Source organism: Macrobrachium nipponense, chromosome 8 (assembly GCF_015104395.2).
Source record: "Macrobrachium nipponense isolate FS-2020 chromosome 8, ASM1510439v2, whole genome shotgun sequence".
Lineage (NCBI taxonomy): Eukaryota > Metazoa > Arthropoda > Malacostraca > Decapoda > Palaemonidae > Macrobrachium > Macrobrachium nipponense.
This window is the reverse complement of record NC_087203.1, coordinates 75,991,122-76,012,888: the sequence shown is the minus strand read 5'-3', so window position 1 is coordinate 76,012,888 and position 21,767 is coordinate 75,991,122. Positions and strand designations below refer to the sequence as shown.

The 21,767-nt window shown below is 41.4% G+C and overlaps 1 protein-coding gene across 1 annotated transcript in view; it reads left to right on the top strand.

Moving 5' to 3' along the window:
* The window catches only part of LOC135222856 (zinc finger HIT domain-containing protein 2-like), a 96,833-nt gene extending 75,352 nt beyond the window's left edge, over positions 1-21,481 (top strand). The window contains exon 7 of the mRNA XM_064261194.1: positions 16,620-21,481. Within this exon, the coding sequence (XP_064117264.1) occupies positions 16,620-16,786 (167 nt within the window). The 3' untranslated portion in view covers positions 16,787-21,481. The remainder of the gene's footprint in view (positions 1-16,619) is intronic.
* The last annotated feature ends 286 nt before the right edge of the window (positions 21,482-21,767 follow it).

The following is a 21,767-nucleotide window of genomic DNA, read 5'->3' as shown; positions in this document are numbered from 1 at the left end:
CATCTGCACAGGTGGAGATAAGAAGAAAGGCTCCTGGAAGAGAAGTCCCTATCCACACTGAACCCAGAGCTTCTGCTAGGAAACAGGGAGGTATCGGGGACATGGAACTTGGAACGAAAGTCTTGGCATGTCAACCTGAAAGAGTTGACAGCTATAAGCCTGGATTTACAAGCTTTTGCTTCAGAAGTCCGATGCCGGATAGTGGTAGTAAACGTGGACAACACAATAGCCCAGTTAAAGCTGTAAAATTCTACATTTGCAAGACTGAAGACATTAGAGGGGCTTCCAATAGCTTGTAGTGTTCTGTTAAGGATCCTTCTCATCCTAACTAAGAACGCTCTGTTACTCTTTCTTAGAGATCCCATTCAGGAGGCACATTCCCAGGTAGAAGTGGAAGTACTACCTGTCCTGAAGGTAAAGGCTCATGAGATTAGAGCAGTGGCTACATCTCTGGCCTTTAGGTATAACCTTTTGTTGGCTTCCATTCTCCAGTCCACATGCTGGAAATGTAAGTCAGTCTTTGCGACTTATTATCTACGTGAAGTTAAAACTATTTTTAATGGTTCTGGAAGAGGAAGCATAGGGAGCATTCCTTCCTACCTTACTCTTCATCTTGAAAACTGGTGTTGGGTTCTAGGGGAGTCTGGGGTTACTTGGTACTGGATACCCTCCAGAATTGTTGGTAGGGTGCTGGTGTTTTTAATTTATGTGGTGTAGATCATTGGTTTTCTGGCTTTTGTTTTATGCTACTGTGCCCATGGCAGGGACAGTGACTGGGCTTCACTAGCAATCGGAGAAGTCCCCGCTGCAAGGCTTCCACTGTGTAGCAGGTGATCCTTGGTCTTGCATCCACACCTCTACAAGTTAAGATGAGTGGTGCCAGAGGCAGTAACTTCCTGCAATAGCTCTCTTAACATGTAAGGAAACAACAAGCATCATGTTAATGCCAGCATCTCTATACATTCATCTCATTAACATTAATGCTTTGGAATAGTATCGACCATGAATCCCACCTTCTAACAATGTGGGAATCGGCTATGTAACTACTTGGTAAGTTACATAATAATATTTTTATGATAAAATGAGATTTTATATATACTTACCAAGTAATTACAGAATGGGAGCCCCCCTCCTCCCCTCTCTCTGATGTTAGGGCATAAATGAATTGAGCTATTTGCTGTGTTGTTTCCTTTCTACCCCGATAGTGGGTGGGGCTACCTTCCTACGCCAAGACAAAAAGGAATCACTACAGCAATTTTCAAATTTTAGCTACAGGTACTTGGAAATTCTTAGCTATGTAATTACTTGGTAAGTGTACATAAAATCTCATTTTATTATAGAAATATCATATTTAGTTTAATCTGCCATAGTTTTTTATCATAAAATTTATTGATACAGTTCTTTATTTTGTTCATTCTAATGAACTTCAGCAATGGCACACACTGTTTTAGTTTATGGGAATACATATGTAGTATAGTACGTATTTGACAAAGTCTTGAAGGCTGCAGACTTTCCTGTTTTATCTGCCTTCTCATTTCATTTAATGCTTATGTAGGCAGAGATCTAGTACAGTGGAACCTCTATATACGAAAGTCCCTACATACGAAAAATCCAGGTTACGAAAGCAAAGACGAAGATTTTTTTGCTTTGCGTACAAAAATAATTTAGGTTGCGAAAGGGTGTATGTACTGTAAACCGAAATTCGCCTGGGCCGCCGAGAACAATTTTAAAACTCGCGCGCCGCCAACTCGTCACCATCCTCCCGCTCTCCCATTGGTTCCTGATGCTAGTCACCGCCGTAAGATCCTGCTCTCCTATTGGTCAGCATCTGTCCCATCGTGCCTCTACGTAAAGGCGTCCTTTGACCATTTCGTCGCATCAGCGTTATCGTACGCACGTGGAATTCGTTCGTTCACATAGATTTCGTTTGTTAACGTAAATTCGTGTGAGTGATTTCGCTTTCTTTGTAGTAAGTTACTTTATCGTGTTGTGTGTGAACTTAATTACTTACGTTATTAGCCATGGGTCCCAAGAATGTTGCTGAAGTTCACGGAAAGAAGTGGATGCTTTCTATGGAGACGGAGATAATTAAAAAGTGTGAAGCTGGCATGCGGTTGAGTGTGATCGCTAAGGAATATGGCCGAAATCCATCACCGATAGACACCATCCTTAAGCAGAAGGAAGCCATCAAAGCAGTTACACCTTCCAAGGGTGTGACTATTTTGTCCAACAAGAGGAGCCACGTGCATGATGAGATGGAGAGGCTACTTCTTGTATGGATTAAGGACAAAGAAATTGCTGGTGATACGATAACGGAGATGGCAATCTGCCACAAGGCCAGCGCTATTTTTGGTGATCTGAGTGCCCAGGCCGAAGATGACGCAGGAGAAGGGACATCGATGGCAACCCCAGACTTCAAGGCTTCTTGGGGTTGGTTTGATAAACTCCGTAGACGGACTGGCATCCATTCGGTGGTGCGGCATGGGGAGGCTGCCAGCTCGGACACGAAAGCGGCCGAAGCCTTTATTAAGATGTCTGATGAGATGACAATCAAGGAAGTCTACAGTTCTCAGCAAGTCTTCAACTGTGACAAGACTGGCCTTTTTTGGAAAAAAATGCCACTTCGGACGTACATCACGGAGGAAGAGAAGAAGCTACCCGGGCATAAGCCTATGAAAGACAGGCTTACTCTTGCACTTTGTTCTAATGCCAGTGGGGATTGTAAGGTGAAGCCCCTACTTGTCTATCATTCGGAGACTCCTTGAGCCTTCAAGGCCCACTAAGTGCTAAAGGAGAAGCTTCCGGTGATGTGGAGGGCTAATGCGAAAGCCTGGGTAATGAGATGTTTGTTCACTGAGTGGGTAAATCTGTGTTTTGGCCCGACAATGAAGAAATTCTTGGAAGAGAAGCGCCTCCCTCTGAATGTCTGCTGTTGTTGGACAATGCCCCTACTCACCTTTCGGCCTCGAGGAAGATATCCTAGCGGAGTATTCTTTTATCAAGGTTCTTTATCTTCCACCTAACACCACCCCTCTCCTCCAGCCCATAGACCAGCAAGTGATATCGAACTTCAAGAAGGTGTATACAAAACATCTTTTCAAGAGATATTTCGACATCACCGATACCACAAACCTCACCTTGCATGAATTTTGGAAGGAGCATTTCAATATCGTGATATGCATCCGACTCATCGATCTAGCTTGGCAGGAGGTTTCGAGGTGAACCTTGAATTCTTCGTGGAGGAAACTCTGGCCAGATGCCGTATCTGCCCGAGACTTCGAGGGATTCAACGTGGGCGAAGCTAAATCAGATTCAGAAACAGTTGCTGATCCTGAAACTGTTTTGCAACCAGATCTTGACGAGATTGTTGCACTCGGCAAGTCCATGGGGCTGGTCGTCGACGAGAACGACATCAATGACCTTCTTGAGGAGCACCAAGAGGAGCTTATGACGGATGACCTGAAGGAGTTGGAAGCCATGCAACATAACGTCGTTCAAGGAGAGTTCTCTAGCAGCGGCAAGGAGGAGGACGTCCCTATGACAACAGCAGAAATTAAGGATGTTCTAGCTGCTTTTCATAAAGTGCAATCATTTGTAGAAAAGAGACACCCCGAAAAGGCTTACACAGATCATATGCTTGCGCAGTTCGATGACGTTTGAAAAGCAGGCAGAAGCAATCTTCCTTGGATAGTTATTTTTTAGTAGTAAGCAAAGAGGAAGGTCCAAGTGATACAAAAAACAGAAAATTGGAAGTGGTGAAGAAATTGAAATTTCTTAAAAAACGTAAAGTAAAAAAGTAAAAGAAAAGTAGTGATCAGAAAAAGGCAAAAAAAAAAAAAAAAAAAAAAAAAAAAAAAAAAATTTGATTTTAAGTTTTTCGTAAAGTTAAGTGTTAATGTTTTCTGCCATTTGTTAATGTGTTTCGTAAAGTTTGATGTTAATGTTTTCTGCCATTTTTAATGTATGCCACTTTCGGAGATCGCCTCACTCGAAAGGTAAGGTTCCAAATTTTACTATATGTATATGTATGTACATGTACGTACAGTATTTCTTGTACCCTGCACACTAATACACTTTATTTACAGGTCAGGCACAGTTATGTTAGTATTGAATGGTCCAAATTGTTGTATTTCATTGTTTATTGGTCAATTTAGCTTTATCATAAAATTTACTGTAGTGTTTTTGTAGGGCTTGGAATGAATTAGGCAATTTACATGTAAAACATAGTTCGAGATACGAAAAAATTAGGTTATGAAGGCCGCTTCGGAATGGATTAATTTCAAATCCTGAGGCAGTACTGTACCTTCTAGCATTGCTGAAAATTACAAACCTTTGTGAAGGTATTTTTCAATAATTGAAGCATCAGGTAATATTGCAGAAAGTTTTGCTGGGAAAGGAAAGGACATTAGTTGATGAGAATGAAGGAGTACTTAGTTTATTCATAGCAACCCCATCAGTCATATTTCGCCAACTTTGCTTTTTGTGATGGTCCAAAGACTCGAATTGTTTTACCCTCAAAAGAAGAGCTTTCTCTTGTGACACCAGTGCTGCATAGACATTCAGGCATTATCCACAACCACTTCATGTTTTGTGGCTGCCAAACTGGTAATAACTTGGTAAAGTGCTCATAAGCTTGCTTTCTTTAGTTGTATTCATTGGATATATCTTTTTATAGTCATAGTATTCATTGGATATATCTTTTTATAGTCATACAGGCAGTCCCCAGTGTATGGCAGGGGTTCCATTCCCTGATAGCCCAGTGTAACCTGAAAATCGTTGTAAACTGGAACATCTTTATAATAATGAGGATAAATGGCGCATATGGCACCATAAGCACTGCAAAACTGGGTTACAGTGCCATAAAACCATTTCTGCACCATAGAATCAGGTCAACTGTGAGCCAAACGCCGTAAAGTTGGAACTCTGTTAACTGAGGGCGCCATAACCCATGGACTGCCATATTTTTATTTTGATAGGTTTTAGACCCCATAGTGGGGTAGGGTAGTGCTGTCAGTGCATATCATGTGGTGAACTGTAGGCATTACCAAAGGTTCTTTGCAGTGTGTTTTTGGCCCTTTACTGCAACCCCTTTCGTTCCGTTTATTGTACGTTCTTTCATATTCTCTTGCTTCCACCCTCTCCTAGCAATTGATTCATAGTGCATCTGCAAGGTTTTCTTCCTGCTACTCTTTTCAGACCTTTTACTGTCAATTTCTGTTTCAGTGCTGAATGACCTCATAGGTCCCAGTGCTTGGCCCTTGGCCAAAATTCTATATTTAATTCAATTCAGTAGGTTTTAGAATTTTTCTGTACTCTCGTATTAGTAAACATAAATCTTGAAGAAAATGTCACAATATAAATACGTACTGTAAAGTATAGTATACTTGATATTTTGCCAAATTTTCTAGTTCATCAGTAGCTAGTTGTAAATAGTTATTACAAGTCTCTGTTTCTTGTACACCATACATCACTCCTCAGCCAGAGTGTATGGAACATTCAAGGATCGTTCAATTCTAACTTTTGTGGGTATTCAGACTTACATTTAGCCAGTATTTTTGCCCGTTTATTGCTAACTGGAAACTGCCTGACATTTTTCAATAGTTAACTAGCAGAGGCAGTTTTTTGCTCATCTTTACCCATTTTTTTGTTTTTCCACCAAGTGAAGTACGTATGTATAGGTTACTGATATTTCTTTGTTGTTTTTTTTTTATTAGTTTATTTTCATTGTATATATTTTATTTTTTCTCATTGCTATTTTCCCTCATTCTCTACTTATCTGATTTAACAAAGGAAAAACTTGCACTGAAAGGTTAACCTGATAGGTAACAAGTAAAAGGAAAGCAATAGAAGTACAATATGAAAAAACAAATGAGTAAAAAATTATCAAAATTATATTTAATGAATCATATGAGTTAAAAATGACAAATTTTTTAATCAATTTGTATTTTTCATAGCTAACAAACCTGAAGTCTTAAAGATAGGATAATCCTCAAGTGCTAGCTGGAAACCAGTTAAAAACAATCAAAGATTGTAAAGCGAGGAATCTGTGGCATCTGGCAACTCGTGCATACGAGGTTGATGTTGGTCACTGACCAGGCTTAGGTATGCATGCTCATCAACAGCAAACCAACACAGCACATCTAGATGAGGTAGGGGAAAGCACTCCTGTCCACTACAGTCAATGCAAGCAAGAGAGTGCACTGTCAAAATTTGCAGATACTATACTGATTACACAAAACACTACATATACTTATATAGCATGATGCACTTGAAAAAATTTAACACATACACAGCTAAAAAGAATACTGGCTTCAATTTAACATTGTCAAGGGAGCAAGAAAACTGTATAATAAATGAGAGTATCATAGGATTAGTTAGCACAAACCACTAAAATATAAAACACAGTAGTATTAACAATGGGTTGCAAAGGACACTGAAAGGCCATTAAAATAAATGACCAGTAAGTAGAATATATTAGTTACTTTAACAAAATTGATTGATAAGGGTAGGATAGCAGGAATGTTAAAATATGAAAATTACAGGCAGTGAAAAGGACATAACTGGAATAGAAAAGTATAAAGTATATACTACTACATATTAAGAAAAATGAACTTCTTGAAAGCTCACTTAACTGAATAATAATGGGACGTTACACTGAAAGGTTAAGGTTCATACATGATAGGTAACAACTTAAAGGAAAGCAAGACAAGTACAGTTACTAAAAAACCTAAATAAAAAATTATCAAAATTGTATTAAATGAGCTTGATGGTGCATGCTACGCTGCTCACATGTTGGCCTGCCACTGGTGTAGTTTGCACAGTCAATACAAAAGAGTATGAACTTACATACTTGACACTCCACATTTCACACTGGGGCAGACAAACCAGATCCACTCAGCTTTTATTATTATAGTTAAATTATAAGAATTATAAAATTAAAAACCATCAGTATACCCAGAACTTACAAAACAGATTGTTTAATTTTTCCTAATTCTATTTATATCCTGTTCACTTCATGCAATTTTTTTTTTATCTTTTGACATTCTTGCTATCCTACCTTTATCAATCAATTTTGTTAAATCTAAGTTGTAATATATTGTAACTGGTAATTTATCTTAATAATATTTCAATGTCTTTTGCAACCCATTGTTAATAATGTATGTTTTTAGTTTTGAGTGGTATGTGCTAACTAATCCTATGATATTATCATTTATTATAGTATATATTTCTTGCTCCCTTGATAAAGTCAAATTGAAGCCAACAGTCTTTTAGCTGTGTATGTGTTTGTCCCAAGTGGATCATGATATATTTATAGGTAATGTTTTGTGTAATCCGTACATTTGCAAATTTTTACAGTGCACTCTCTTTCTTGCATTGACTGTAGTGGACAGGAGATTTTTTCCCTGCCTCATCTATATATGCTATGTTGGTTTGCTGTAGATGAGCATGCTTCCCTAAGATCATGTGGTACCTGCTCATTCACTTACCTTGGCTACCCAACAGGTTGTCATTGGCAGTGGTTAGTTCTTCCCTTTGGGCATTCACTAACTCTTCCAGGTTCTCACCACTCACTTCCAAGCCCATGGACTTCCCCAGAGACACAATAGATTCCCCAGAGACACATAGATTCCACAACTGGCATAGGGCCGTTAGGGTCCGCCTCAAATCCTTCAAAATCCTTCTCAAGTTAACACTGACCACAATTTTCTCCAAGCAGATTTCATTGTCCTGGAAGTCACTCCCTGCCAAGCCTTATCATAAGACTTATGCAGCTAAAAATATTGAAGTGATCCTTCCAGAACTGTCTTAGGGTCAATTCAGTGTCTGAGGTCACTTCAAAGCACCTTTGGAACAATGCCTTTGTGTAAAGTTTCTTGAAGTTCGAGATGATTTGCTGGTCCATGGGCTGGATGTGAGGAGTGGTATTAGGGGACAAGAATTTATCAGTGGTGAATTTATATTCATCCAACAACTGGTCTTCCAAGCCAGGAGGATGCCCAGGAGCATTGTCCATTACCAGGAGGCACTTGAGGGGCAACTGATTATCCTGGAGGTATTTTTTTTTAAAGGGCCAAACACTTCATTGACCCACTCAATGAAAATTTGCCTCGTGACCCATGCCTTTTTGTTTGACCTCCACATCACAGGCAATTTGTTCTTAAAAACAATGTTTTTCGTAAATAGTTGGGGAATTTCAGTGATATGCTAGTAGGAGCTTCACTTTGAAATCCCTACCGGTGTTTCTACAGAACAAGAGAGTTAGCTTGTCCTTCATAGGCTTATTCCCTGGCAATAAACTTTCCTCCTGAGTGATGTAGGTCCTCTTTGGCATTTTTTTTTTCCAAACAGGCCTGTTTCAAAACAACTGAAGACCTGTTTAAGGAGGAATCCTTCAGCCTCAAGATATTCCTTGAATTCCTGAATGAATTTTTTGGCGGCATGTTTATCGGAACTCGCAGCCTCCCCGTGCCGTATGACACTATATATCCCCGTACACTTTGAATTTTTCAAACCAGACTCTGCTGGCCTTGAAATCACTAACAGCAGCACTTGTTGTTGGCATTTTCTTACTTAGATCAGCATGCAACAGCCTAGCCTTTTCACAAATGATCGCTTCAGACACACTATCCCCCACTAATTGTTTTTCATTTATCCACACTAACAAAAGCTTTTCTACATCTTCTACTATTTTCGATCTCTGTTTTGTTAATAAAGTGACCCCATCGGCAACATCAGCTGCCTTAATTTAGTTTTTTGTACATGAACTTTCCTGCCAGATATATACTTAGCTTACGTCTCTGACGTCACGACAGAATTCAAAACTCGCGGCAAATGCGACAGGTAGGTCAGGTGATCTACCCCACCCGCCGCTGGGTGGCAGGTGTATGAACCAATCCCCCTTTCCAGTCATAATTTTTCTGTCGCCGGTGTCGACTACATCTGTTGTCGATACCTCCTGATTTTGGATTATTACTCGTTTTCGCCCTGGATTGTTTCATCGGACTTTTGGTGAAGTACCTGCTCCTTGGCTTGGCATTTGCGATTTGTGGACCGGTTTTGGATTATTCTTTTGATTATTCTTGGAATTTCATTATGTCTGATTTAGAAATTAAGGAATCAACTATGTTCAGAGTTTGTTCTGTTAGCGATTGTAAGGTGAGGCTACCGAAAGCTGCGGTAGACCCTCACACAGTATGCATGAGGTGTAGGGGGAATGACTGCTCATTTATTAACCCTTGTAATGAATGTGGTAATTTGAATGAAGAAGAATGGAAGGCGCTTTCTCTTATGTAAGAAAGCTTGAGAAGGACAAGGTTAGGAAAGCTTCATCTAGGAGTTCTAGTAGGTCTCGCGCTAGCGAGTTTGAAGTTGATAACCCTGTTGTAGACGTAGCGCCTTTACCAGTTTCAGCCCCTGCTTCCTGCACCGAACCCGAAGATGCGCCTTCGGAGGTGGACACTATGAGAGCCACTATTCGCAGCATGGAGCTGAAAATTAAAGTGCTAGAAGGTAAGAGTGATAGCAATTTGTGCAGTGATCCCAGTGCAGTGGAGGGTGCGTCTGATCGGCTCCCTAATGCTTCTAGGCTAGACCTCTTCCAGACTCCCAGACCCAGTGGAGGAGGAAAGTCGAAAGCCGCAGGAAGGTTAGGGAGAACCCCCACCGGTCAGGCGTCCCCTCGGTAGCGCCTGATGTTCGATCCCAGGCTACCTTGGATCGCGCCAAGAGAGAAGTCTTACGGCAATGCTTCTCGTCTTCGCCTTCTCCTTCGCCCAAACGTGGTTGGAGCTCCTCGGAAGCTTCTCGGCCGTCGAAGAGAGCCTGGCAGGCTTCTTCCGCTCTCCCCTCCAGCCCTGAAGTTTTTTCGGAAGATCCTGGATTGGATGTGAAGAAACCGAGGATTTCTTTGGAGTTTCGCTCTCCTAGTAAGGATCGAGCTGCGTCTCCCGTGAAGGACTTTGTTAAGTCTCCTACACGTGTGTTGGCTAGTCTGCAGGCGCAGATTACGGCTCTGGCTGACTCTTTGATTGTGACTTCTTGTCGTAGGAAGGACGTCTCGCTCCCGGTAAAGAAGTCCAGGCGCTCTTCTCCAGGTTTACGCTATTCGTCAGTAACCGCCCTCTCTCCAGGAGTGGATCGTAGTACGAGGCGCTCTTCAACGGACAGGCGCTCTCCTGCGGACATCATTTCTCCGTCGGACAAGGGGCAGGCTTCCCGTAGACGAGCCTCTCCTGACAGGCGCTCGTCTCGAGACAGGATCTCTCCCGCTGGCAGACGCCAGGAGCCTGGTAGGCGTTTTTCTCATGGTAGCCGCTCTCCTTCAGGCTTTCGCTCTCCTGTGACCAGACGCCCTTTGGTAGACAGGCGCTCTTCTCCTGTCAGCCGCCCTTCGCTTAGCAGGCACCAAGAGCCTGGTAGGCGCTCTTCTCCTTCAAGGCGCTCTTCTCCCGATTTTCGCTCTCCTCGAGTTAGGCGCAGGGAATCTGTCAGACGCTTCTCGCCTGGTAGGCGCTCGTCGCCAGAGATTCGCTCTCCTCGCAGCAGGCGCCAAGAGCCTGATAATCGCTTCCCGCATGACAGGCGCTCTTCGCCAGGCAGCCGCTCTCCTTTAGACAGGCGCCAGGAGCCTGATAGACGCTTTTCGCCTAATAGGCGCTCTTCGCCTAATAGGCGCTCTTCGCCTAATAGGCGCTCTTCGCCTAATAGGCGCTCTTCGCCTGATAGGCGCTCTTCGCCAGATTTTCGCCCTGCGTTCGTTAGGCGCCAAGAGCCTAGAATACGCCCTCATCCTGACAAGAAGGAGTTTTCAGGCAGAAGCTCAACGGAAGTTATAACTTCCCCGGTTAGATGTCAGAGTTCTTCCAGACGTTCTTCCAAGGATGGACTCTCGGCTGAGGACAAGACAGCCTTTCATCGTAAGGATCGTGAAGGATCTTCGGCGGAAGAAGAACAGGATCCCTGGAAGAAGAAATTCCTAAAGATTCCTCCGTTTCTTCATACAAGCGTTTGACGGACCTGTTGCTTCAGGAATTTGGAGACGCCCTTTCTCCTGTCGCCCCGCCCTCGCCTCTTTCGTTATTTTCGACTTCGAAAACTTCGAAGGTTTCATCCTGTGTCAGGATGAAGCCGGCAATCTCTATGAAGAAGGCGCTTAGAGGTTTTGGTGAGTGGCTTCTTTCGAAGGAAGAGAAAGGGAAGACGGTGTTCTCTTTCCCTCCTTCTAAGCTTACTGGGACACTAGGGTTCTGGTATGAATCGGGAGAACCCTTGGGCCTCGTTCTTCCATCCTCGGCAGACTCGGACTTCTCTTCACTGGTGGATTCCTCTCGACGCTCTGCCCTCATGTCTGCTAAGACGACATGGGGGATGAATGAGCTTGACCACCTGTTGAAGGGAATGTTCCGAGTCCTGGAGGTGTTTAACTTCCTAGACTGGTCTTTGGGCGTTTTGGCCAAGAAGACGCAGACCCTGGATTCCATTTCTCCTGAGGATCTTATCAGTGTTCTCACGTGTATGGACAAGGCAGTGAGGGATGGATCGAGTGAAGTAGCTTCACTTTTCGGAGCGGGAGTGATCAAGAAGAGATCTGTGTACTGTTCGTTCCTGACGAAATCAGTATCGCATGCTCAGAGAGCCTCTCTCCTGTATTCTCAGCTCTCTCCTCAACTCTTCCCTAAGAAGATCGTTCAGGATGTTTCTTGTGCCCTTTCAGCTAAGGCTACACAGGACATGCTAGCCCAGTCTACCAGGAAGCCTCACTCTTCTTTCCAAGCTAAAACCAAGAGAGAGACTCCAGTTAGGCAGGAGCCCTTTCGAGGAGTCCCTCCTGCCAGAGCTTCTTCCTCTAGAGGATCTAGACCCACTAAACGAGGGAAGACCTTCTCTAGATCCATCAGAGGGAAGAAGTAGGATTCAAGTTCTCCAGACATCAGTGGGTGCCAGACTTCTGAAGTTTGCCGACGTCTGGGCCCAGAAAGGGGCGGACAACTGGTCACTCTCGATTGTCCGCAAAGGCTACCTCATTCCCTTCATATCAAGACCTCCGTTGACGACAACTCCGAGGGAGTTGGTAGCCAAGTACAAGGACCCCATCATGAATCAAGCCCTCTCTCTAGCAGTAGATCTTATGCTGGAGAAGGAGGCGATAGAACTAGTGAAAGATCCTCATTCTGCGGGTTTTTACAACAGACTGTTCCTAGTTCCCAAGAGCTCAGGAGGATGGAGACCGGTTCTGGATGTAAGCGCCCTGAATGTCTTCGTAGAAAAAAGGAAGTTCGCCATGGAGACAACTTCTTCAGTGTTGGCGGCTCTTCGTCCAGGGGACTGGATGGTGTCCCTAGATCTTCAGGACGCTTACTTCCATGTGCCTATCCATCCTTCTTTTCACGGAAGTTTCTGAGATTCATGATGGGAGGGAAGATCTTCCAATTCAGGGCCTTGTGCTTCGGCCTTTCGACAGCCCCTCAAGTTTTCACAGGTTTAATGAAGAGAATGTAGCGCAGTGGCTACATTTGGAGGGAGTGAGGCTGTCTCTCTATCTAGACGATTGGCTGATCAGAGCAAGCTCACAAGAAAGATGTCTGGAGGACCTACAAAAGACACTGACTTTAGCAAGTTCGTTGGGGCTTCTGGTGAACTTCCAGAAGTCACAATTAATCCCCAGTCAAGAGCTGATATATCTGGGGATTCGGATGGTTTCTTCGGATTTTCGGGCATATCCATCACCAGAGAGGATTGCTCGTTGCCAAGAGAAACTAACGACCTTCCTAGAGAAAGATGCATGCACAGCGAGGGAGTGGATGAGTCTGTTGGGGACACTTTCCTCGCTGGAGCAATTCGTTTCTCTAGGAAGGTTGCATCTCAGACCTCTCCAATTCTTCCTTTACCGGAACTGGAGGTGTCTCTCTCTAGACCTGGAATTCTCCTTCAGGATATCAAAAGGAATCAAGAAGGACCTTCTGTGGTGGACAGATCCTCTCCGATTTGCAGAAGGTCTGTCTCTGTACATGCCAAACCCGAACCAAGTATTGTTTTCCGACGCGTCGGAGACGGGTTGGGGTGCGACCCTAGGGTCAAGAGAAGTGTCAGGCACCTGGGAGGGGGAACAGGTGTCCTGGCACATCAACAACAAAGAGTTGATGGCAGTGTGGTTGGCGTTAAAAGCCTTCGAGCCCCACGTCCGAAATGCTATAGTTCAGGTCAACTCGGACAACACCACAGCCTTGGCTTACATAAGAAAGCAGGGGGGGACACACTCTTTCTCCCTGTACGAAACAGCGAAGGACTTGCTGTTGTGGTCTCAGGCAAGGAAGATCGTTCTCCTCACCAGGTTCGTACAGGGAGAAAGGAATGTCAGAGCCGATCTCCTGAGCAGGAGGAATCAAGTGCTCCCATCGGAGTGGACTCTGCACTCAGAAGTTTGCCAGGACCTGTGGAGGTTATGGGGCAGACCTCATATCGACCTTTTTGCGACAGCAAAGAACAAGAGAATAGACCTCTACTGCTCCCCGATCTCGGACCCAGGAGCAGTGTCAGTCGATGCTTTCCTTCTAGACTGGAGAGGTCTGGACGTCTATGCTTTTCCTCCATTCAAGATTCTGAGTCAAAAACACTCAGAAAGTTTGCAGCCTCGGAAGCGACAAGGATGACGCTGGTAGCTCCATTCTGGCCGGCCCAAGATTGGTTCACAGAGGTACTGGAATGGCTGGTGGACTTTCCAAGAGCTCTTCCACAAAGAGTAGATCTGCTCAGACAACCCCACTTCGACAGGTATCACAGAAACCTCCCCGCTCTCAATCTGACTGGCTTTCGACTGTCAAAAGTCTTGTCAGAGCGAAGGGGTTTTCAGCTAAGGCAGCGAAGGCTATCGCATCAGCTAGAAGGCCCTCTACCCTTAGTGTCTACCAGTCGAAGTGGGACGTCTTCGCTGTTGGTGCAGAAACCAGAAGCTTTCCTCTTCCAGTACCTCTGTGACCCAAATCGCAGATTTCCTGGTTTTTCTCAGGGAAAAATGCGGTCTTGCAGTTTCGACCATCAAAGGATATCGGAGCATGTTAGCAGCTGTGTTTAGGCACAGGAATTTAGATATCTCCAACAACAAAGATCTACATGATCTGCTAAGATCTTTTGAAACTTGCAAGAAACCCTCGTCTCAAATTCCGAGCTGGAACCTGGATGTGGTTCTTCGTTTCCTGAGGTCCTCAAAGTTCGAACCTCCCCAGTCATCTTCTTTCAAGGATCTTACGAAGAAGGCTCTGTTTCTTTTGGCTTTAGCATCTGCCAAGAGAGTTAGTGAGCTTCATGCTCTAGAAGGAAGGGTAGGTTTCAAAGGAGATTCCGTGATTTGTTCCTTCCTTCCTTCTTTTCTAGCTAAGAACGAGAACCCCTCAAATCCGTGGCCAAGGAGTTTTTGAGGTTCCAGGCTTAGCTCCCTGGTAGGGGAAGAGCCAGAAAGAACTCTTTGCCCTGTGAGGACTTTAAGATACTACCTCCAGCGGAAGAAGTCTCTTAAGGGCATTAAGGACAGACTTTGGTGCTCTGTAAAGGATCCCAGTAGACCATTGTCTAAAAATGCTTTGTCCTTCTTTATTAGAAGCCTCGTGAAGGAAGCACATTTGGCTTGCGGTGAGGATCACTTCAAGCTTTTGAAAGTCAAGGCTCACGAGATAAGAGCCATTGCGACGTCCTTGGCTTTCAACAAGAATATGTCACTCCAGAATCTGATGAAAGCAACATTCTGGAGATGCAATTCAGTATTCGCGAACCACTACCTTAGAGACGTCAAGATTACTTACGATAAGTGCTTCGCGTTAGGCCCGTATGTATCGGCGGATTCGGTGCTGGGGCAGGGAGCTGAAGCATATCCTTTGTAAATTTTTTCCCCTATTGTTTGTATTGTGTTTTTATGGTTGTTTGAAAGAGGATGCGGGTAGGCATCTCTTTCTATTCGTATTGCTAACATTAGAATGGTTAGGTGATCTGTTTGTGCTAGAGCTCCCTGCATTGGTAGTGGTCAGGCTCTGTCATTTAAGAGGGCGAATCCCCATTGACATGATCCGACTTGGATTCTACTGAGTAAGTGGATATCAAATCCCTTCGGTAGACCCAAAGAGTCTTTTCAGCTGTAGGTCACGCCCTCGCTGTAGCTCTTCAGGCTTTGCAGACTAATAGACAGTAACTATGAAGTCTTCAGCCTTATCAGGTAAGAACCAAGGTTTGTTAGTATCCTACAACAGATGTTGTTTCCCCTTTTTCCTTGTTAGCTCTGTCTTTTTCCCTCCACCAAGGGTGTCAATCAGCTAAGTATATATCTGGCAGGAAAGTTCATGTACAAAAATGATATTGTTATTTTACAATAAAGTTTTGTACATACTTACCTGACAGATATATACGATTGATGGCCCTCCCAGCCTCCCCTCAGGAGACAGGTGGAAGAAAAATTATGACTGGAAAGGGGGATTGGTTCATACACCTGCCACCCAGCGGCGGGTGGGGTAGATCACCTGACCTACCTGTCGCATTTGCCGCGAGTTTTGAATTCTGTCGTGACGTCAGAGACGTAAGCTAAGTATATATCTGTCAGGTAAGTATGTACAAAACTTTATTGTAAAATAACAATATCATTTTCTTTGCTAGAACAGAATTGGTTGTTGACACTGACTTACCGTACATCCTGGCGAGATCACCAACACGTGCCCAACTTTCATACTTCGCTACAAGGTCTTTCTTGTATTCCATAGTATTTCTGGCCTTTTTTACCGTAAGACTGGCACTTGGACTTTCTTTGGTCCCATGATGGCTAGTTTGCAATCAGTTTCACTGGCAGAAATAGCACAAAACACGAAGAACGTGCGGTGATACGGACTGCTTGCAAGGTGATGCTCAATCAATGAGAAACAAAGGCAGAATGAGTCACGAAAAAAGACAGGATGCCTTGTTTGGGTGCTCAGTACGGGGCCCAGTCATCCCTTCATCCCTGGAAGGAGCGGTTCCAAGTGTACGAAATCCAAGGAAACGTACAAAACTCGATACAAAATTTCAGAAAAAGTCTACGAAAATTGAATCTTACGAAAACCAGGGCATACAAAAACTGAGGTTCCACTATAAAAGCTTTAAAACTTTTAAATTTACATAGAAAATTAAACAAACACTTTTATAGGGTTTTGCCATGTTTCTTGAGGATTCGCAAATGTTCGTTTGTTTGAAAAATTTGCATATGATAATTAGTTGTACTCCGATGAAAAGTTTGCACTATTGCGAATTCATGCAAATTCGAATCACATAAGATTGAGGTAGCATTACTGTATTGTTTATTATTTGGTAAATAATTACCTCTATGTATATTGTAATTGGTAATTTATGGCTAAAAATGCACTATATGGTACTAGGAATTAAGGTCAGGGTTTTAAGAGTATTTGCAAATTTTGAATTTTGCAGTGAGTTGTTGTCTATAACTCATAAAATTCAAGATACAGTTTCTTCTTTTGTTTACAAAAGATTGTAAATCTGGAGACCATGATATGGCCTGACTGTAATAGTATGGTTGATGGCTTGAAAAACTAATTTTGATATAACTTCACTTTTAACTTTGTTTATGAATTTACATTTTTTCTTTTCAGGAGAAAGAAAAGGCCTCTTTGCATCAGCATTTGCTGAAGCTAATCAGCATGTTAATTTGAAGCTTACAACTCTTCAGACAGTTAAGCTTTCCATCAAGAAAATTGAGTTTTTCCTCTCATACTGTAAAGAACACTCTTCAGTCATCTGTAATTTAATGCCATCATAGAGCTTTTTCTCCATAATTTATGAGATTTTGTCTGTGCTCTTATGAGGAGAAATGCCACAGATTATGGCTGCTAAAAGCTTTTATTCATGTGGCTTTATGTTTGTAAATGTAACCTTTTATATACTTAAGCAAGGATTGTTAAGTTAGTGGCACAAATCATGTCAGAATTTTCAGATAGAGAATGGTTGTGCTTCCATGATTTGTATAAAGAAATGGTATATTAATCAAGTATTTAATGGATGACTTTTAAGTGTAAGAGTGAATTCATGAGCTGCTATATGCTGTACTAAACCATTGTTTATACCATAGAATTCATGGTTCATTGCTGGAAAGTAGCTGGTACTTTTGGAAATTCATAAAGTGTACTTAACACATGGACACATCTAGTAGTGCTTTTTTTATGGATATAAGTATTACTAAGTGATTATTTACTTTTTCCTGTTATTTTTAAATTTTTAATTATTGTTATTCTTTGGGAAATATGCACAATTGTCTTTCATGTTGGAGTATTCATCAACCTGATCTGGAATTGGTCACTGAATCTTGGTAACAAGGTAGTAAGCTAGTGGTAGGAAGGTTAGTGGGGGTTTCCCATCACCAAATACTTATCTTTTTCCTTGTCTTCGTCTTCTCATTTCTGGGGGAAGAAGCTAGAAAGTTCCATTGGTTCAAGTGAGTGATTCTTTCTCCTTGTGGTTAGCAACAGTACTCACTTACCTGAGAGTAAGACATCTGCTGTCAGATGGTTCTTTGAGCATTTTTGTGAAGCGATATCTCCCCACACATTTCCAAAATATGATGGCTGTCTCCGAGTATGTATTCCCCAGTTAATAACTGTGTGTAGATGCTCAGAGAAAAGTTTGTACTACGTACCTTCCTGTTCAACACATGCATGATCCCTAGACTGTGTGCATACAGAGAGAAGGTCCACATGTGACAGGCCCCTGCTGTATGATAGTGTTGGGTATTTGGTGACCTATATGCATACAATCTTATTAACCCTTGGATGGTGATTAGTTCATCAAGAACTCCGGATAATGTCAAACACAATTACCAGATCATGCAAGCGCAACAGGGGTTTTGTACATGAAATGTTGCTACATTATGATACCACTGAGTATCATAATGAGCTGCATGCATGTAACTACACAAGCACTTTAGGTATTCTTGGTATGTCCAAGATTCATATTGTGTGAGTGCAGTAGTGCACTGAGGCTTGTTTGTAGTGCCTGATTAGGTTTCAACAGATCATGCAAAAGTCTATGGAAATGTGGACTGTGATTTTAGTAATTGCAAGTTAACTTCAACTCATACTGTGTGAAGTCTACGGGTTTGTGGATCACAATCTAAAGCAGTTATGATGTAGTCCTGAATTGTTATTTAGCAATAGGTACCACTAGATCTGATTGTTTGTAATCATGGTCTAAGAGCACTTACTAGGCCAGACTGGTGCGTCTGCCTCTTTTGCAGGAGAGGATCAGATTCTTACTCTGAGGCATCTGTAGTCTGGGGATAGTCAGTTGTTCTGACTGCTGTAGTTGCTGGCCACCTGCAGTGTCTTGGATCAAATGCTGAATTTCAAGGAATTATCAAATTTTAGTTATTAGCAGTTTTGAACTGTTTTATGTCTAAATAAACATATCCTGAAGCAATAATGCTAAACCAAATTTTTCTAGATTGGTTTATTGAAAGTTTTGTTCATTTCTTATATGACACTGTGAAACACAAATTGTGAAAAAGACTTGTAAAAAAGTCTGTATGAATAATTCAGGTTAGGATCAAGTAAGTTATGTACTGTATTGGACTTTTTTGTGTGTAAATAAACATATATATCTAGAAATGTTTTGGTTAAAAAACAATGTTTAGATTGGTTCTTGAACAATCTTGTTCATCGCTTGAATGGCAGATTGTAAAAAAACGTAAAAAAAGTATGAACGATCCTAGATTGGATCAAGTTTGAGGTATACATTATTTTGGATTGTTTTACATGTAAATAAACATATCTTGAAATTTTATTGCTAAAAGAAATTTTTAGATTGGTTAATGGACAACTTTGTTCATTGGTTTTACGGCACTGTGAATGACAGATTGTAAAAAAGCATGAAAAACAAATGTAAAAATAATTTATTCAAAAATAATTGTTCCCCATTAAAATATCCCATTCTCTCTACAGGACATATAGAGAGAATATCATTACGTATAATGATATAGTAATCTTGGGAGACAACACTAGAAACTTTTTCAAAAAACAAAGGGAAGGGACCATTAGGATCTTCTCCATCCAAGCTATCAAGATTATCCAGAATTTTCTTGACGTTCCTGTAAATGCAAATTTTGTAAGAATAGGATCAGGATGACAAGTATCAGGGAGATGGATATCCTTAGCTGATTGCTTTGCTTCAACAGCTTGATAAAGCAATTCAGCCTCCTCCCTAGGGCCATTAATCAATCTACCATCATATGTTAGTAGTGGTTGAATATCAAATGAGCCTGACCCAAAGATAGATGATGCCAATGTGGTCCACCACAGATGAGACTAAGTCCTTGAAGTTTATTCTTCAAGGAATTATTGTAATTTCACTTGGCTGTACGGTAAGTTCTGTTGTCAGCACGGCGAGACTCAAAAATCATACATAATTTTCAATTGAACCATTTTTCTCCCCTTGCATTGAATTTGGTCTGTTTTTCATGGTAAGCTCATCCACATGTATCATCAAACAATGGCTGGACATTTGTCCTAAATTTGATGAACTTTCTAGGGACATACATATCTTATATTTCATTTAGCTTCTTGGGATCTGGATCTGATATAACAACTGACATTTTAAGAGCCTGACAAGCTTCAGCAATGCGATCCCAATTGGCTCTGGATTTCAGCCACACCATTTTTCCAGCGTTGAATTAGGATTATATTTATTGACAAATATCTCTCTCTCTCTCTCTCTCTCTCTCTCTCTCTCTCTCTCTCTCTCTCTCTCTCTCTCTCTCTCTCTCTCTCTCTTCTCTCTCTCTCTCTCTCTAGGCCAAGGTTTACCTGTAAGTTCATTGAATCTGACATGAAAAATTTGTAGAACTACTGTGCAGACCATAGTATGTAAAGGATTAGGTAAGTGAAATTCCACATTTTTATTAAAGAATTATTACATATGTGATAAAATATCTGGCCATGACACTGTCAAAGGAGTCGTTAATCAGTCTAGGGCACCGTAAGGTGGATTGCGGTGCCCGTAGACGTTTGAATTTCAGTTATTGGTGAATTTTGGTTGCCGTCAACCTGCCTGTATGTACTGCATCAAACAAATATGAGGTAGGCTGTATTTCAAGCATCCTGTCTTGAGCTCCAGTTCATAACATGAATTCTTTTGATCATCCTTTTAAAAAGGGAGCACAGGGTGGGGAATAAAACCATAATCTGAACCCTTTTTATAATATTGACTAGATTTCATCCTCTTCGGACTTGTAAAAGTCATACTTGCTTCTCTGAGGTTTCCCTGTAAGAGTGAGAATCCAGACACTTCTCACTAGGGCTCAGATCCCTATCATTATGGCATCATTATACCAGATCTCTATTGACTGGGAACATGAAATTTCCAGTTGATGATTCATCTTACCAGTGTGTTGAGAGACTATTTCTCACCTAAAGTGTGAGTGACATATGTAAATGACAGTGGTTGTCTTTCTGTCAGAACAAATGACAAATTTTTAAAAGTACTTAATGTTTTTCTTAGGTGAACAAGTCAGAGCCTTTTACCATAATCCCACCTCAGCCACCCTAAGATTAGTTCTTGATGTTTCACCAGTTAAGTATTTGTTTCCAAGCTTCAACAATGGATTCCAGTTCATGCTGAGGAATGCTCCTGCATAAAAGACTTGTGTTTGTATACCCAGGAAATGTGTTATATTTATGTGAAATTAAGTTGCTTTAGCATTATTCTTTTAACTGTGCTATCATCTAAAGTATTTTTACTTCCATGGGATTTTCCTGATATGGGGAATGATATTCTGCTTAGTAGATATATTTTCTGTGGCTGTTGATATTGTAGGAAGGCTGATGGGAAGTATTTGGTATCAGAACACAGTTTTTAAGTAAAGTACAACAGTGTTTCAGAGATGGTAGATTAAATTGGAGTGTTTTGTATTTATATGTTAGTTGATTTATAATTTGAAAAACATCATTGTAGACTTTCCTCTAAAAATAATTTATATCCTAACATATAATGTGTTTCCCAGTAATTTATCCAATTACTTATAATTAGTATAGATCTACACATAGTCACAAATATTAATAGGGTATCAGAATTTTCAGAATTGTATGAGAAATATGTAGGTTTAGGTAGATGTAAAACCACTCATAATTGTGATGTTAGGCTAGTTACAGATAGTGATTGGAGATAAGTAGACTTAAGAAACAAATATGATACAGTATCATTTATGGATTTTGAATCAGTTGAAAGTTCAGGAGTCTTTGGATTTTAATATGACCTTTTGGTTCATGAATAGAGTATTTTTCTGAAAGAATAAGCACTGCTGTTTGAAAAAATTGTTTAGTATGATTAGTAGTGCATCTCAAAGCACTCTTGCATGCAGAAGTGTTCCCCATTTTAAAGTGCAGTTTTAAGAGTGTGTGTATGGCTCCTAACTGTTGATGTGTATTTTGTTGACCTCCACTGAAAAAATAAACCCCTCCCTGCACAAAAGCTTATTCTTTTTTGGTCCAACAGGTATGATATTAGTTTTATGACAGGAGAGCATTGGGTTACTATTGGCAAAATTTAAATAAAATTATTGCAAATTCTTAGCAAACCCATTCTGTCTTCTTTGGTTGCAACAAGATTAGGTTCTCTCTTTGTCCATTTTACAAATAAATTTACAAGAGAGGGCTATTTTCTCTAAATTTCTCTTCTATTTCTGCTGACTAAGATCTTAGGGCATCAGTGTGACTCCATTTTGCTTTTCATTAATATTATAATTTTATTATATG